This window comes from Antrostomus carolinensis, unplaced genomic scaffold, assembly GCF_000700745.2.
Source record: "Antrostomus carolinensis isolate BGI_N321 unplaced genomic scaffold, ASM70074v2 scaffold23626, whole genome shotgun sequence".
NCBI classification, from domain to species: domain Eukaryota; kingdom Metazoa; phylum Chordata; class Aves; order Caprimulgiformes; family Caprimulgidae; genus Antrostomus; species Antrostomus carolinensis.
The window spans coordinates 3,833-20,783 of record NW_010320177.1 but is presented as its reverse complement, the minus strand read 5'-3'; the positions used below and the strand labels follow the sequence as shown (position 1 = coordinate 20,783).

At 39.5% G+C, this 16,951-nt stretch overlaps 1 protein-coding gene across 1 annotated transcript; it reads left to right on the top strand.

The window, feature by feature from the left end:
* The first annotated feature begins 411 nt into the window (after window positions 1-411).
* Window positions 412-13,738, top strand: MYLIP (myosin regulatory light chain interacting protein). The gene is made up of 6 exons (XM_010169529.1): window positions 412-599; window positions 9,979-10,164; window positions 10,488-10,685; window positions 11,031-11,195; window positions 11,568-11,988; window positions 12,349-13,738. Exons 1-6 carry the CDS (start codon window positions 517-519, stop codon window positions 12,436-12,438), a joined length of 1,143 nt encoding a protein of 380 aa, XP_010167831.1. The 5' UTR covers window positions 412-516; the 3' UTR covers window positions 12,439-13,738.
* Window positions 13,739-16,951: the final 3,213 nt, after the last annotated feature.

Below are 16,951 nucleotides of genomic sequence, written 5' to 3'. Positions count from 1 at the left end.
TGTCTGGTGGTGGCGTCTAAATAAAACTCGTGGGTTGTACTTTTTTCTTCTCCTTCTTGCTTAGAAAGTGCTGTTGGCTTGTGATGTCGAATAACAGATACTCTCTCCTCTTTTGGAAATCCACTGACCCTCTTTAGTGCCCGTCCAGGGGATGAGGAGGGGGGAGGCATTTGGCCGTGGAAGTCTATATTGTTTTTGACTAGTGGAAAAAATCCCCAGTTTATTATTAGTATTTGTCTACATGCTGTTTTGCATGTGGCTTAAAATGTGAATAATTAAGTAATCTTTTTGTATAAAGGTGCTTACAGCAGGATTTTATGTTCTAAGTGAGCCGTCTGGAACTTGATTCAGGGGATACTTTTCACTGTTATATTGTAGCCTCATTATAAAGGACTTATTTTCTTTCAGGTTTGCCGAAGGTTGGGAATCATAGAGGTTGATTATTTTGGACTGCAGTTCACCGGCAGCAAAGGGGAGAATCTGTGGCTGAATTTGAGGAACAGGATCTCCCAGCAGATGGATGGTTTAGCCCCTTACCGATTGAAATTAAGAGTCAAGTTTTTTGTAGAGCCGCATCTTATCTTACAAGAACAGACCAGGTAAGGGAAAGATGGTTGTGAGTAGATTTAATTTATTACTTTGTTTTTCGATTTCTGTAATTTACAAAAGTGATTACACACTGGTTTTGTTTCTTCCATCTTCTGGTGATCTTGCTTGACTTTCTGTGTTGTTTTAAAACCTTAGCGTTATTTAAATGTATTCTTCCTTTTCTAAAAAAAAAAAAAAACCCAAAACCAACAAACAAACCTGGTAAGTTATTGTGTAGCTACCAGTAAGTAATAAATGTAGGTAATTGCGTGAGAACTTAGTGCTGGAAGTGGAAGAAACTAAGCTACCAGTTGCAAATTATTTACGTGGTGTTTGCATGTCCGATAGTAACCCCTGCTCGGTGGTGTTACTCTAGGTCATTCTAAACCGCTGGTACAGAAAGGCAGGAAACAATTCCTCCCACAGGCAAAAAAACTTGCTGAATTCCTTTTTTGTCTGGTGTTATGTTACAGTAACTTTCAAATAACTACAGGCCCTTTGAGGCTACAAAAGAAACAGCTGTTTTGCTTCTTCTGTGGCCAGTCCTCTTAACGAAATTGTTATAGGCTTATCCAGCTGTAAGAATTGGTCTTCTCAGATTAGTCGTGAACACTGGCTTGTACTCCTTGAGTTTGATTGTCACACGAATGGCAAGTAAGTTACCTTTAAAGAAAGCTGAGCACATATATTTAATGCTGACCTTTCAACTAATTTTTCCTATTAGTTTTAGATAGTACAATTAATCCAAATGGGGCAAATTGAAAACCAGTGTCTGTATGGTGATGCCAAAACACATTTTCACCGCTCACCTTAACTTGGTACTTTCAGAATTAAGACCCTGGATCAACATGGTGCTTCTGCACAGAATGTTTGTTTAAAAAATTTGGTCAGAGGCTGATGATATGGTTTGGTGTTTATTTCGTAGGGAAAAGGTTTTGAGTTAGGAGCATGCATATATTGTTTTATTTTTTTAACTAATGTGCAGGAGAGAGGCTTTTGGGAGGCAGCGGTTTCAGCTCATCAAACTGGTTGATGTTTCCAGAATGCTGTGGAGTTAGACCACAGTTGTCCTATATAATAGCTTTAATTCAGCAAATGCATTCTAACCAAATTCCAGTTTTGATGTACCTTATTTTGGAAAAATAAATTCTACTACCCAAAGCATTTCTTTGGGCTCTTTTGGAGTACTGTCTTTAAAGAAACTTGTCTTGTTATGTAAATATTCTTAATGAGAATAAGTCTAAAACCAAATAATGACGGATTTAATGTAGAATAAAAGGAGCAACACAATTTCATACCCAGTAAGGCTGCTCACCTGAGCATATTGGATGTGTCTCCACACACAGACCACATCAGGGTAAATCGAAGGAAACCTAAAGCTGATATGATAGGTGTTTTTCTGCTGTCCTTGATGAATGTTTGTTCAACTTGACAAGGTTTTTGCAGGCACCTGTGTTCCTGCTGCCAACACTGTCAATGCAAGACTTGGCAGGTTGTGCAAGGATAGAGAGCTTAGAACTGGTGAAACATGCCCCCCAAGGGCCTAGAAGGCAGGTTGTGTAGCTTAAAAGGTAACACAGCTTGTTTACCTACATCAAAGTAGCTACTACTTCTCCACTATAAAGATGACTTTAAGAGGTTGTAGGTGGGGCAAGCTTTCTTTTATGTATTAAGACATATTTCTTATATGTATTAAGACTAATCTGAAACTTGTATTTTTCACAATTTTAAAATTAACTGAGACTCAGTCATCAGAAGAGATGTATTAAAATCCTGCTCTGGAAATAATTACTTAGAGTTTTGGAGAGCTACAGGCATTGAAAGCGGTATTTAATGTCACTCTGTCTTGCAAACACGAATAGTCCTGAGGCTTCAGCAAGCTGCTCAGTCTACATTCTGTTAATTTCAGTGTTCTTGCTAAAAACAAACACAGGTTGTAAAATAGTTTGCAGTAGCTGACTTTAGTTTTGTATGCCCAGAAGTCTACCTGTAGCAGACCTAGAATTCCATAGTGCCTGTGGTTAATTTATTTCTGTGGTGTTGACGCTGAGTTTTGGTAGATTTACACTTTTTTCCTACTCTGGTCTGCTTGAGGATTTACATATGCAGATAACTGTGCATTCATGTTTAGTTTGCATGTGTGGTATCAAGGAGAAAACAAAAAAAAACCTGTTAAACCTGTCCCTGAACTTTAAATCAACAGATAAATCATAGAATACAATTGCAAGGACTAGCTGTACAGTTACAGCTGACACCTTTTTTCTTACCTTTAGTTGCAAAGTCAGTGTGCTGGTTGATGAAGGAAGTGATGAGTATCCTTGGTTTCCTCTAGCTGGTCCCTTGTGTGAAGGGTGCTGAGGAAGTCTCCCAGTCTTTTCCTTGCTGCCTGTGATGCTGTGTTTACATATAAGCTAGATGCATGTTGAGACTGCTTTTGAAACCTGGGAACCTGCGAGTAATTCTAAATTTTATTGGTATGATTCATCTCAATGATAATAGTGAATGTTGTGATGGAGTTGTTACCAGTTCTTTCTGTATACTTTGGAAGCTTTGTCAGCCCCAGTTGTACTGCTTAATTAGAGCTCCTTGTCTTGCACTTGAATTTTTAAAACTCGGGTGTGTGTTTGCTTGTAGGAATTTAATGTTCAAGTTTCTACATGCTGTGTGAAAAGCTGAGCTGGCAAGTGAACATCAACCTCTGCTGCTGTTATCTTTAATCAGTGTGCAATCCGGTGGGATCACAACCTCATGCATTTTAATCTTATTATGCAAGGGAGCTTTCTTGCTACTGAGTGCAAAGGCAGAGCAGGTTCTAATTGTACATTTGACCACTATGGCAACAAACCACCTTCACTGAGTGCTTTGAGAATGGGAGAATTTATGGGGGGGGGGGGGAAGGCGCTCGGGGGAAATCTCCTTACTACACTTTATTTCCTTTTACAGGGTTAGAAGTGGTTTATTTCAATTGTTCTTTGGATCTCAATTTCAAATTTTTTATTTGACTGCCTAGTACTGAGTTTCACCACAGGATTTTGTAGTTTAGAATTGTTTTCAGTGGAATGAAAGCGCTTCAGTGCAAGAATGCAATTCAAAATTAATCTGCTGCTGTCATCTAGAGTTTTACAAACAAGTCTGAAATGTGAATAGTGTGCTTGTTCAGAGGGGTTTGAATAACTATGCTTTTTTTTTTTAGTGGAAAATTGCATTGGCTTGCTAAAGACTGCTGTCTTTTTACTTATAGACTTACAGAATGGTTTGGGTTGGAAGGGACCTTAAAGATCATCCAGTTCCAACCCCCCTGCCAGCAGCAGGGACACCTTCCACTAGACCAGGTTGCTCAAAGCCTCATCCAGCCTGGCCTTGAACACTTCCAGGGAGGAGCAGCCACAGCTTCTCTGGGCAACCTGGGCCAGTGTCTCACCACCCTCACAGCAAAGAATTTCTTCCTAATATCTAATCTAAACCTCCCCTCTTCCAGTTTGAAGCCATTTCCCCTTGTTCTGTCATTAACTGCCTTTGTAAAAAGTCCCCCCCCAGCCTTCCCGTAGCCCCCAGGACCTAGATCATAAGCTCTGGCTTATGTCATGTGAATTTTTGCTGTTTTCTGTATTTCGATAGGTAGTGCAACAGTGATTAAAAGAAGTAAAAAGCAGTTTTTGTCCGAAGGGTTGATGGGTGGAGCGGGGGTGCGGCGCGATGCGGGGTAACTGCGGGTCAGTGGCTGGGGGTGACCGCGGCTGGCCGAGCTCCGCCCGGGAGCTCTCACTCCTGATCGGCCTCCGCCTCTGTCTCCGGGCAGAAACAGCTTGTGCCGGGCTGAAAGCTTCCTTTGTGAGACGTGTGGCCGAGAGGTCTGGGGACTTGCAGCCACCTGAGCCGTGAGAGGGTTTGCTGAGAGTGACAGAGGCAAATCATACCAAACTGCTGTCCAGGAGAAGTCTGGCAGGATAAAGTCAACATTGCAGTGCTTGCACAAAAGTAGAAATAATATTCAAGTGAATCATTTCTTGAGCAATGTAAAATTGACCCAGCTGTACTTCAAAACAGGCAAAGTTATGTGTCTTGCATAACATGACTGAAAATCAAACACTCATATGTAAACCATGACTGTTTAAAATAACATGTGAGATTCTAACAAGCCACACCACCTCGTGAAGCATTCAAAAGAGCTGTGTTTTGCCAGCCTTGATAGGTGATTATCATTTTGGAAGCTGTTGAAAGTTGTGGGGTGATATTTCCCAGTATTTGAATTTTATTTACAAAGTACCTTGTTTTTGCACTGTTATCCAGTCATACTGATGAATCAGTTAAAACAAAGAGCTGGCTTGTAAAAACATTTTGAGTGGTTAGATACATGTAGTAGGTAGAAAATAAGACAAATGTTGTGTTATCCTACAGCACAGCAGTGTCATGGTATTTATTACAATGCCATAAAAGAGTCTGCTGTAACAGACACCAGGGTAAGTTTAATGGATCTGTTTGTTTAAATCACAGTTGAATTGCAGCTGGTAACCTTTCACCCACTCTGCTGAGAGCAAATAAAAACAAAGATTCTGAGGAACAGGATTGTAACTGTGAGTGGCTTTGCTTTTTCATATGGAGCAGCCTTATATCTGCTTTTAAAACCAGAATGACATTCTGTTGCTAGGAGATCTTTATCAATGTATTTTTAGGGAGAACAATTAGTGCCTCTTAATTTTGATTCTTTTACACTACAGAGAGTTGTAAATTTACTTCACAGTAGGAAAGAGCCTCACCCTGTGGTAAAGAGTGTCACCTCAAAGAGAACAGAGACTTCCTGGGGAAGTCTCTGATGCTGAGATTCTCACCTGTAGTCTGTCAAGAGAATGGGTTATTTTGGCTATAGTTCTAGTTTAGATTAGTCATATACAGTTAGATTTATTGGTAAAGGATTGGGGTTTGTCACTTCTAATATAGTCCTTAGATTTCTGTTTGTCCTGTTTTCTTTTCCTGGATTAAAGTAGCAGAAACAAAGTTTTCAGTGCAGAACTTTGAATCCTGATGTGCATAATTGTCTTCCATGAGTTAACAAGAAATTAATCTTGTATTATATATGCTCTACACTTTTCATACCCTTTATTTTGTGGGGCTGTTACTGCAAATTCAGTTGGCAATAACTAACAGGGTGAATTGCCTCCTGTAGGAGTTTTGTTGTAGTGAAATACTGACATCTAATTCTAGTAGTGGTGTTCAGGACACTCAGCCTGAATAAATTGCTTCAGAGGGAGGCAAAAAGCAATTGATGTGATATCTAGGTGTGTGACTTTAGTTTGGTACCTGTAGTTTTGTGTAAAATGGGCTGTCTGCTGGAATCATACAGCCTAATTGTATCAAATTATTGGTGTGCAACTAAAATACGTTAATCACACTGTAAACTTGATTTTATTGGGTGTTTTAATATGCACATAGAACTTGAATTGTATGAAAAACACTGGGGCAAAATAATGTTACTAAATTAATATAAAATCACCAGTGCAGCTAGTGCTTGAAGAAAACATGTGATCCTGTTCTAATTCTAAACTACTTTTTTCTTCCTTTGGAAAGGAAGAAATTCTGCTTGGGCAGTGACTGATGGAGTACATCTTTGGCAAACTTGATGCTTTATCTTCTAGTCAGTATTTCCATGTACTGTTTTGAACTACCAAACTCAAAGGAAATGTTCTGTAATTGAGTATACAGGAATATCTAGGAGCCATGATAGTTGGTAAAGTTCAGAGTTGTGAAGACTTGTTTTCTAGGAAGATTTAAAGATGAAATGAAACTTTGGCAAGAGTAGTAAAAAGCTGCAGAATGTGCTAAGAGAATATTGGGGCAGGGAGGTAGGAAACACACCTTTTGTCTGACTTGAGTTGCTTGTCAAAGTTATGAGAGGTAATATTAATGTGTCATAACTGAGGTGGTGAATGATGCAGAAACAAAACAGTTAGTTTCTTATATAGTGGTCAAACTAAGACATTTTGCCAGCAGTATGGGAAGTGTAACCTTTATTGACTTCAGTTACAACCAGGTCAGTTTTCAGGTTTGGAACAGCTCACTGTTTTAAAACTTGCTAGGTAAAAATTCCATTAAGCATAAAATACTAACACTGAAATAATGCCTTGAAAAACTGAATACCATTTTACAGCACAACCTGAGTATCTTTAGAAGTGGGGAAAGCTTTAGCAATTTTTTTGTGTCTATCTATAGATTCCTAGAGAGGAGGGATAGTGGATTGAGTGCTACTAAGTTATTAGGTCACAATTTAATTTACAATACATAAATACTTTCTGGTAACTAATAAAATCTGTAATATGACCAGGTTTTCTATGACCAATCTGAGTCCTTTAGATTCTGCAAAATTAGATAAAGAACTGCCTCAAGGCTCCTAATGCTTTAGCTTTGCTTGACTGTATTCAGCAATAAAAGCACATTCTTTTGCCTTTCTGTTTAAGGATCAAAAGACCTTTTTAAGTTTTGTGTAAGTAGTAAGAAAAATCTGCTTTCATAATCATACTCTGGCTGGTGTCATGTTTTGAGCTTTGAAGGGGTATGATTTTGCAATGGATGTTAATATAACTTTGGAGAAGTGCAATCTTGGATAAGCTGGATGGGCAAATCAGACTCTGTGCCAATCAGAATCACTTTTTCAGATGTATAAAGTGTTTGTAACCCTCACTGTCTTCCAATTTCTAGATGCTTTTCCTTTCTCAAGCACACTTAAGGGTGCAAAATGAAAACAAAAACCAAAACCACAACAGGGGATTTGCTACTTGAACTGGTTCAGGGCAGCTGCTGTAAAGCATCAGTATGAAGTCGCTCACTGTCATTCAGAAACTAATTTCACTGTCAGGTCCCATGTTAATTAGTTTCTGACCTATTATGGATGTGGTTTAGTCAGTAAGCGGGGGCCAGCAAGGGACTTTTTAGGTGCAGGCCAATGACTTTGTGATGTGAACTGTTAAATACAGGTTTTTCTGTCTTTTTTTTTTTTCCTCTGACTTGACAAAGTAGCTTCCCATATGAATCTTGCATAGCTTTGGTTACTTTGCAATAACTGTCCCTTACATGTGCCATAACTTTGTCCCCTTTGTCTGAAAAATGCAGAGTAGCTTGGTCCTTGTGAGACGATTTCCCCTGTGCGACAGGAGCCAGTTACGGGCAGTGACTGCATGTTACCTGCTGTGCTGCAGTTTCACATTATACCTTAAACTTGTTTGTCTACCTGTGCTTTTTAGAAATAGAATGTGACAAGCCATGCCCCTGCTGTGGTTTCTGTAATGCATCTGTGTTTGCAGGAGCAGTCTTTTGTTTTTCAGCTCCTCTCTTGATGTCAGTAAGGCCTTCCCAGCAAGGGCAGAGGATTGACTGAGTAGTCAGTGCTGTTGTACAAATAAAATAAACTGAAGGTACAAATATTTAGGTGTGGTAGTTGTGAACAGATCTCAGCTAATAAGAATAAAATGATCAGATATTTCTTTGAAATACTGTATGTGTAATTAATACATCGTTATAATGACTGGAAAACCTGTTTTGGTATTAACCAAAAGTGCATGAAAAGCCATTAATCTTACGTTGATGAAATGTTGATTGGAATTAGGGAAATGCCAACTATTTGAATTTTTTGGCCACAGTGTTTTAGTAATTCATCAAATACTTTGTCTGGATTTATGGACTGAGCCCCAAAAGGAGTGTGTACAACCTGTGCATTTTAAAAGCTACAGCTAGGCCTTTCCGTGGCCCAAGCCAAAAGAGTTCTGAGTTAGCAAGGGAGGAAAAAAGGATTGGAGCAGAGGTTTGAGACTTGCTCCAAGAAAAGCCTACACAAGGAATAACGTGGTAACAGTGGAGGCAGCTGTACTGTCTGAAGTTCTGGTCCTCTTGCCACCTAAACAGGTATCCTGCACAGAGGGAGGATGTTGGCTTCCACCAGACCCCAGCTGCAACTGCTGAAGTGTAGACTGAAGTCTAGACATCAGAGTGATGCAATTAAGTACTTGGGTCACAACTGCAGTGAAGCTGTAGCATACCTCAAACTGCTTGTAAAGGGAGGTGTTGGAGCTGTGACTTGCTGCAGGAAATGGTTTGTGGGGCAGCATATGGCATAATTTAATACCTGTTTTCTCCTGATTGTAGAAGTTCTGCATACAGTGCATCTTTTGGGCTGTTATTTTCTTAGCTGCAGCATTTATCATTGTAGAGCTAAGAATGAACAGAAATTTTGCAAGTTACATAATTGCTCATAGTGCTGAAAAAGTAGCTCTGTTTGCCCTGCGGAGTGCTGCAATGAGATATACGTCAGATATTATCCAGATTTCCTGTTGGAAGGAGAGCTAATCACTTACTAGCATCTTCAACTTGATAAATGATTCATTATTGCTTTTTAAAAAAGTAGATTACACTTAATTTTAGAAAAGTAAAGTGTAAATGTCTCGTTACTGTGTAAACTAAGACATATCCCAGTAGGTACTGGGCTTCATTTCTTGAAAGACTTTTTCAGTGGTACATAACTACTTCTGCATCTGGTTTCCATAAATATATTGAGTCTTAAGAACAAATGCTCAGAAATGTTTATTGTCTTCTCTGTGGGGAGATAAGGATGAATTTATAGAAGCTGAAGTAGACTATTGGGGAAATGAGCAAGCTGCTGTTAGTGTTGGTGAAAATTTTAATTTGTCTAATTAACTGACCTATTAGATAATTAAAAGCAGCTTTGTGAATTTCCCAGCTAGTTGTCAAATGTGCCTTGATCTCAAATGTAAAGGTTGGTCTGACAAATATGCTTACACAGTAGATGTTTTTGTATTTTATTCCATGATGCTTTTCCAGATGTTTCAGCTTACTCTGTTCATCATGTCACTGGCAAAAACACCCTCTTCCCTCTGACTGTGGTGTGGCAGAGGCATTTCAACTGTGTGTAGAGAAAGTATGGCTTCTCTTGTTGCATGGTAGAAGTGTGTATGCTGCTCTTTCCAAATATGCTTTTGTGTTGCAGAATAATTTGTAAATAGCAACCAAAGAAATTTAAATGTAAGAAACTAATCCAAATATATTTCTTTGATATTTTAATCACTGAATTGAAATTACTAAGTAGCCTTAGGAGTTAAAGCAGTTCTTAATTAAGAACGTGATATTAAAGTGCTCATTTCTTTTGATAGTACTTTTAGATACTCTCTTCAGCTGTAGCCTCATCTTTCAGTGTAAGTGAATAATGAGATGGAGGCCCTTTTCTTTCCCTTGTGCCAGACTTTCTTTACTTGATACATTCACTGCAAATTCTTGATTACCAACCTAATGGTTACCAAACATATTTGCGATGTTATTTGATACATATCTTGATTACAAACATCTTTTAACATCTTGTGTAAGCAAACATTTCTGATTGCGTTGCAGGCATATGTTTTTCTTGCATATAAAAGAAGATCTTCTCTCTGGTAATCTTCAGTGTTCTTCAGAGCATGCAGTTGAACTTAGTGCGTTGTTGGCACAGATGAAGTTTGGAGATTATAACCAGAACACTGCCAAGTACAACTATGAAGAGTTGTGTGCAAAAGAGCTCACCACTACCATTTTGGAGAGGTAAAAAGAGCACAGTGATATATAACCTCCTTTTTGGAGACTAAAAGCATAAGTTTTTGTTATGCCCTTACTTGCTGATGCTATAGTGTATCTTGTGTTGTTAAAAAACAAACAAATAAAAAACAAACCCAATCAAACAACAGAAAAACCCAGATAGCTTTGGAGGTCAAAATACAACCTGAATGTTTAACTAATGTTCTGCTTTCCATTTGCTTTTAAGCTCAATTATGAGTATTTTTGAGGGGAAAAAAAAAAAAAAAGCTGCTGACAGTAATGGCACATACTTGAGTTGTTTCACCTGTCCTTAATCTTTCTATCAACAGCATTATTGCAAAGCACAAGGAGCTGGAAGGCCTGAGTCAAGCTTCTGCTGAATACCAGGTTCTACAGATTGTTACAGCACTGGAGAACTACGGGGTAGAGTGGCACTCAGTGAGAGATAGTGAAGGACAGAAACTCCTTATTGGTGTTGGACCTGAAGGCATATCCATATGTAAGGATGACTTCAGTCCTATCAACAGGTATGTGTTTCGTGGAACCATTTTTGTCTTCCATTTATCAGAAATACTGAGCATGCTCTAGTTCTTACATAAATACACAAAACTCTTCTATTAATCACTGAAAGGAGCTATTGGAATGTAGGGTCTGAGGGTACTACCTGCTTCTAATCCAGACTGCAACTGGCCTTAATATTCTTGATGTTTAGATATATTTTTGAGGTGGCATCTTCAGTCCAGCGTTACAGACAACAGTTGGAGATCATTGTAACTTCTGATAGAAGTGCACCCTGAGTAGTTTGTGGAAAATGCCCTTATCCTTAAAAGCTAAGTAATGTTTCTTTCTTTTTTTACATATTCATTTTTTAGGATTGCTTACCCTGTTGTTCAAATGGCAACTCAGTCTGGGAAGAATGTATATTTGACTGTTACCAAGGAGTCTGGAAATAGTGTAGTTCTCTTGTTTAAGATGATCAGTACAAGGGCAGCAAGTGGACTCTATAGAGCAATTACCGAGACGCATGCGTTTTACAGGTCAGTATTGCCACTCGAGTCAACCGGTGCTGCTCTTCTCCGTGGTATTTGAATGAAGTGCTTAAGCAGGAGCAGTCTGACTGCACTTCAGAAATATGTTAGCATAAAGCCTGAAGTCCCTTCCATAGGCTGACTCCATTTTACCAGACACTTCACATTTTTGAAGATGTAAAATAACCATCACTTTTCCATTTCATGCATTTCAAAGTAGAGTTGGCATACAAACAGCATTCAAGAGCTTAAATATTACCTTGGACTACTCTTTTTACTTTAATTTCAGTGCTGTTATTTCAACTTTGGGAACAGATTATTGTAGAGGGAGGTTTATTGGTATTGACTAACCAAGTTTGCATTTGTCCTATTGTTTTATAGGTGTGACACTGTCACAAGTGCTGTCATGATGCAGTATAGTCGAGACTTAAAGGGCCACCTAGCATCTCTATTCCTGAATGAAAACATTAATCTTGGTAAAAAATACGTCTTTGACATTAAAAGAACATCAAAAGAAGTTTATGATCATGCAAGACGAGCTCTTTATAATGCTGGCATTGTGGATCTTGTTTCAAGAAGTGACCAAACACCACCAAGTTCTCCCCTTAAGTCTTCAGAAAGTAGCATGAACTGTGACAATTGTGAGGGACTGAGCTGCCAACAAACAAAAGCTCTGCAAGAGAAGTTGCGGAAGCTGAAGGAGTCCATGCTTTGTATGGTGTGTTGTGAAGAAGAAATAAACTCGACCTTTTGTCCCTGTGGCCACACAGTATGCTGCAAGACCTGTGCTGCCCAGTTACAGGTAACTGCAGTGCCATTTCGATGTGAGTTAGCAAATGTGTGGAAGCTTTAGTTTTCTGCATCCTTAAGTCATGGGTTAATATGTTTATGTTGATGTCCTAGTAAAACTTGATAAGTTTAACTTAATTCCAGATAATGTTCTGTTTAGATGATGTGTTGGAAAGTGAAGTTTTAGCTGTGCTAACTGACTTTGCAGCGAGGGTAAGAATTAGCTGCATGTTTCTCACACAAGACCTTGTTTTAAATATGGAGAGAATGGAAAATTGCTCTGTTACTGGGTGCATGGAGGGGGAATCTCCAGTAAGTGTAGAGACTCTCAAAATATGAAGTAAACTAATTTCCTGATGTTTTTCCTTTCCAGTCGTGTCCTGTTTGCAGATCTCGTGTAGAGCATGTCCAGCATGTGTACTTGCCAACCCACACCAGTCTTCTCAATCTGACTGTGATATGATCTACGTACACACTTTAAACCCATCATGTACTTCTTAAACTGCACTAATCTGAAATGCAACCATTGATTGTGAAGAAGGCAATCACTCTGGCACCTATCCACGATCAAAAGCAAAAATACTGTATTTTTGAACATAAATATTTTGTTCAGCATGTCCAACAATGGTTTGGGACATAACTTTTGAGAGCAGAATTGAAAATAATTCATGTTACTTAAAAGAAGAATGATGCATAAGTTTGTAGCATGGCAGTGTTGCCAAAAAGCTAGGTAACCCTGGAGAAATGTGGTGTGCACGTATCGATGTACCCTGTGAGAGCAATGCAGCCTTTTGTTTTACACTCTCTAAATCCTTTTTAGTACAATCACTCAATTTCTTTTAATAGTAAGACTAGCTTTTACCAATATCAGTTTAGTATGGCTCATAGTTTCTGCTTTTAGTAAATGGCTTTAGAGAGGAGAACTTCTTTTAAAAAAAATTGGTTCTTAAACTAAAGTTACAAGGCTTCATCAAGCAGCTGTGTTTAATTCAGAGTTCTGTTAAATAGAAAACAATTCAGAGAGAATAGCTTTGGAAAGGTAGGATGAGAGTTTGCTAATCTGAAAGTGTTGAGGGTGGGTCAGGATAATCTTCTGTTTGGCAGTGTCTCGCAGAAGCACCATTATGGGACTTCATTCACACCTCTCTGTGGGCAAGGTACGTCCAGGTTTCCCACATCCAATTTAGCTGGTGGTCTCAGGAGCTACAATCAGCTGCCCTTTAAGTTGGCTTTATTTTTAGAGACTGATTTTAAACTATTAAACATGTACCATTAATTTCTAAAGTAAGGGTTGTGTATAATTTTAAATGCTTTCTTCAGTTAACATCTTTACTGGGTAGGTAATTTCCTGCTAAAATGTTTTTAATCTCCATCCCCCTACTTGGGCATTTTGGGCTCAGATTTCCTAGTGTATTCTCCAGGGTACAGAGGGAACTAGAGACCATGTTTGGGTGCAATACTGGCTTAATCAAAGCTAGAAAAGTACACTGTCACTTTACTGAATTTTTCTGACTATACTTTTCATATTGCCTTAATGTAGCAGTAATGTGTGTTTATGCATCTGTTTCTTTGCACAGACATTTTGTCAAAATATTAAAACTCTACTTTTTTATGACACATTAGCATATAAACCTTACTCTAAGAGGGTATTTATTTTTTCACTTTGTAAAGAAAATTTTGTTTCCTCATGAAGCAAGAGCTTTGTCCTATATCGTAGGCGACTTCTGTCTTTTTATATTCAGATTAATAAAGGACTTTAAAAATCTACTTTGTGTTATTGATAAGGCTTTAATTTTGCTCTGAAATTCATCTGAGGCATTACTGAACTGAAAATATGGTATGAAGTATTTTAATGTTTACAATGTTGTATGTTATGTTTTAAGAGGGAATGAAGTTTCCTCAGGTGTGCATGTAAATTTCAAGAGAGGGAAGAAAACTGACATGGTATAAGCACCTCTGTTCTGGCAGAGTACTTTAAAACAGCTGACCTGTTCCAGCTGTAAAATAGCCTTCAGAATTAACTGTGTGAAGAACTTTCCTACAATAAATTGCCCCAGATATATGGAGTACATTCCAGTGAGATGAGATAAGTGGAAAAAATGCAGCTTGAGAGTAGAGATTTGGAGTTTCAGCAATCCTGTCTGGGTAAGTTCTTAATTACAGGTGTGTTGGTGTCTTTTTTTTTTTTGGTGTGTGAAGCTATTCGTTATTACTAACTTATGACTCTACTTTCATAGTCTTAAAGAGATGGTGCTTGAGCACTTCCAGCATGGTCCTCTGGCTTTACCCCCACCAGTAAGCTGAAGGATGAAAGACAGTGCTGGGATCAGATCAAAGCTCTCTGGAATCCGTGGGGCTCTGTGCTGGTGAGTGTGAACTGAAGTTGCTTAACTATGGCCTTTTAAAATGAATGTATTGCTGTTTAAAACAGATGATTGCCAAGTAGTGTGTCCTGTTGTTAAGACAGTTCCTTGGGGATTGAAGCTTGAGGCCCTGGACCTAAAATAATTTCAGACTAGAGCTGAAACACTGCTGATGAGGGAGTGGGGAAGGTGGCTGGCAACTAGGCAACAAATTCTGAATACAAAAGCTGTTTATCTCAATGTCAGATGCATTAGGCACAAGATAAAATTTTCATCTTTAAAAGGGAAGTTATCTCTCAGTAAGTGGCTGCTACTGAAATCACTTTCAGAGCTGATAAAAGTTCTGAAGAAAAGTTGTGCTGTCCCTATATGACATTTACAGGAAGGAATGGGCTTCCATTGTATGATAGTTCAAAAGCCAACCTTCCTCGCTTGTAGGAGAGTTCAAAAGCCAACCTTCCTCACTTCCCAAGATCACTTTGTTCTGTGCTAACAGAATTAAGTTAGTAACATCTAATCCATCATCCTATGGCAGCTGGCTGAAATGGATTAGTAAATTAATATAAATAGGTGTTAATACAGGCATGTGATTTAAAGCATTCAGCATGATCAAGCTGTTAAGAGGCAAGCATTAACTCCAGGTCCTTGTAATTAAATTGCATGTGTAACTAGACATCCCTAATAAAAATAATTCTAGTAGTTAGAACTTTAATCAGGGTGGGGCTTGACAGGTTGCCATGGCATAGGTGGAATTCAGGCAAAGCCTGTGACTTCTGTAAACATCTGAAAAGCTACATAGAGGATCAGGCAGCAGTGCTGAGGTGCAGGTACAGACAAGACTCGGGCAAGTGCTGGTTGTACTGGATACTGCTGGGAATCTGGTTCTGTATTGGCAAAGGAGGGTGTGGAGCACAAGCAGGGGCGAGTGGCTTTTTCAAGTGAGGGGGGGGGGGGGGTGAGATCAGTCCCTTGGTGTGCTCCACAACCAGCGTGGTTTTAACAGGATTTTTGGTACCTGCTCTGGGAACAGGGCACCAGGGAACCCTTTCTCAGTGTTGCAAATCACCAAAAGCCTCACTTGGTTTATATGTAGGATCTAATGGGATGCAGAACAATATGAGAATGGGTTTGACTTCTTCACAGACAGCTTTCTTCAGAAGCATTGTTTGAAATGGAGTTCACCGTGCTATGCTAGAAAGGTTTTGCTTAACTATCTAAATGGTGAGGCTTCATCTTTAGTCCTGTGTTCAATTTTGGGCCCCTCACTAGAAGAAGGACATGGAGGCCCTGGAGTGTGTCCTGAGAAGGATAATGAAGTTGGTGAAGGGTCTGGAGTGCACAGGTCCCATGAGGAGTGGCTGAAGGAACTGGGATTGTTTAGTCTGGAGAAGAGGAGGCTGAGGGGAGACCTTGCTTTATACAGCTACCTGAGAGGAGGGTGTAGTGAGGTGGGGGTTGGTCTCTTCTCCCAGGTAACCAGGGATAGGATGAGAGGAAATGGCCTCAGGTTGCACCCAGGAAGGTCAGGTTGGATCTTAGGAAAAATTTCTTCTCCAAAAGAGTGGTCAGACACTGGAACAGGCTACCCAGGGAAGTGGTGGAGTCACCATCCATGGAGGTGTTCAAGAAACGTGCAGATGTAGCACTCAAGGATATGGTTTATTTAGCAGGCACAGTGGTGATGAGTTGACAGTTGGACTGGATGATCTTAGAGGTCCTTAATGATTCTGTAAAAACTTCTCAATGTTTGCAGTTCCAGTTCACAGTTTCTTGTAAGAAGTGCTGTGTCCCTTCCGTGCAAGTTGTGAAGAGTGTTGACGGAACAATGGGAAATCTTGAACTCCACCACGTGTGGGAAGAGTCAGGTCTGGTTTGCCTGAGTGCTGTTCTTTCTCCTAAGAAGCTTTGTCTGAATGTTGTAATGGATGGCAGTGGTGGTGGGGGGAAAACCCAGAACAAACAAAACAAACAACAGAACAGTTGTGTGAACAATTGGAGTTTGTGTCCTTTATGCTTCTTTCTTGGGAGCAGAAGGATTGATGACAAAGCTTCATTTGGTCCCTCTCGCACTTTGGTGGTGTATCTGTGCGTACCAGGCACTCATAGTGAAGTCAGCTCCTGTACTGGTATTTGCTACCCAAAGCTAGAACAGCTTGGCAAGGAAACTGACAGAAACTTCAGTTCTCACGTCTCTGCAAAATGGCCATGCAGCTGCTGCAGTCCCCTTGGATGTGTACAGTGCCATTTTAAAATGGCCATGCAGCTGCTGCAGTCCCCTTGGATGTGTACAGTGCCATTTTAAAAGGCTCTAGTGTCACATTTCTCCTACAAGTACTGAAATGGGCAAGACTCAGCTTCAGAGACAGGATGACTTGCTGGGTAAATTCAAGAGCAGGAGCCCTGTTAGTTCCTTGGATCTCCTCATGGTGGAACAGTGTTCAAAAGCAACCATGGGAGAGAGGGTTGTGAATTTGAACTATTGGAGAGTTGTTCTTACCAAAATGCTGTTAATTTAATATACTTCTACAACTGTATATTTAATACACTTAAATCCCTGTCTTGTTTGTTAATAATATTTAGCAATAACTACACCTGTGCTACTAGGGCTGGGAA

Coding starts and splice junctions, on each gene's coding strand:
- MYLIP (XM_010169529.1), top strand. CDS start 517: ATGGATGGTTTAGCCCCTTACCGATTGAAATTAAGAGTCAAGTTTTTT. Junction 10,686..11,030: donor GACTTCAGTCCTATCAACAG/GTATGTGTTTCG, acceptor TTCATTTTTTAG/GATTGCTTACCCTGTTGTTC. Junction 11,196..11,567: donor GAGACGCATGCGTTTTACAG/GTCAGTATTGCC, acceptor ATTGTTTTATAG/GTGTGACACTGTCACAAGTG.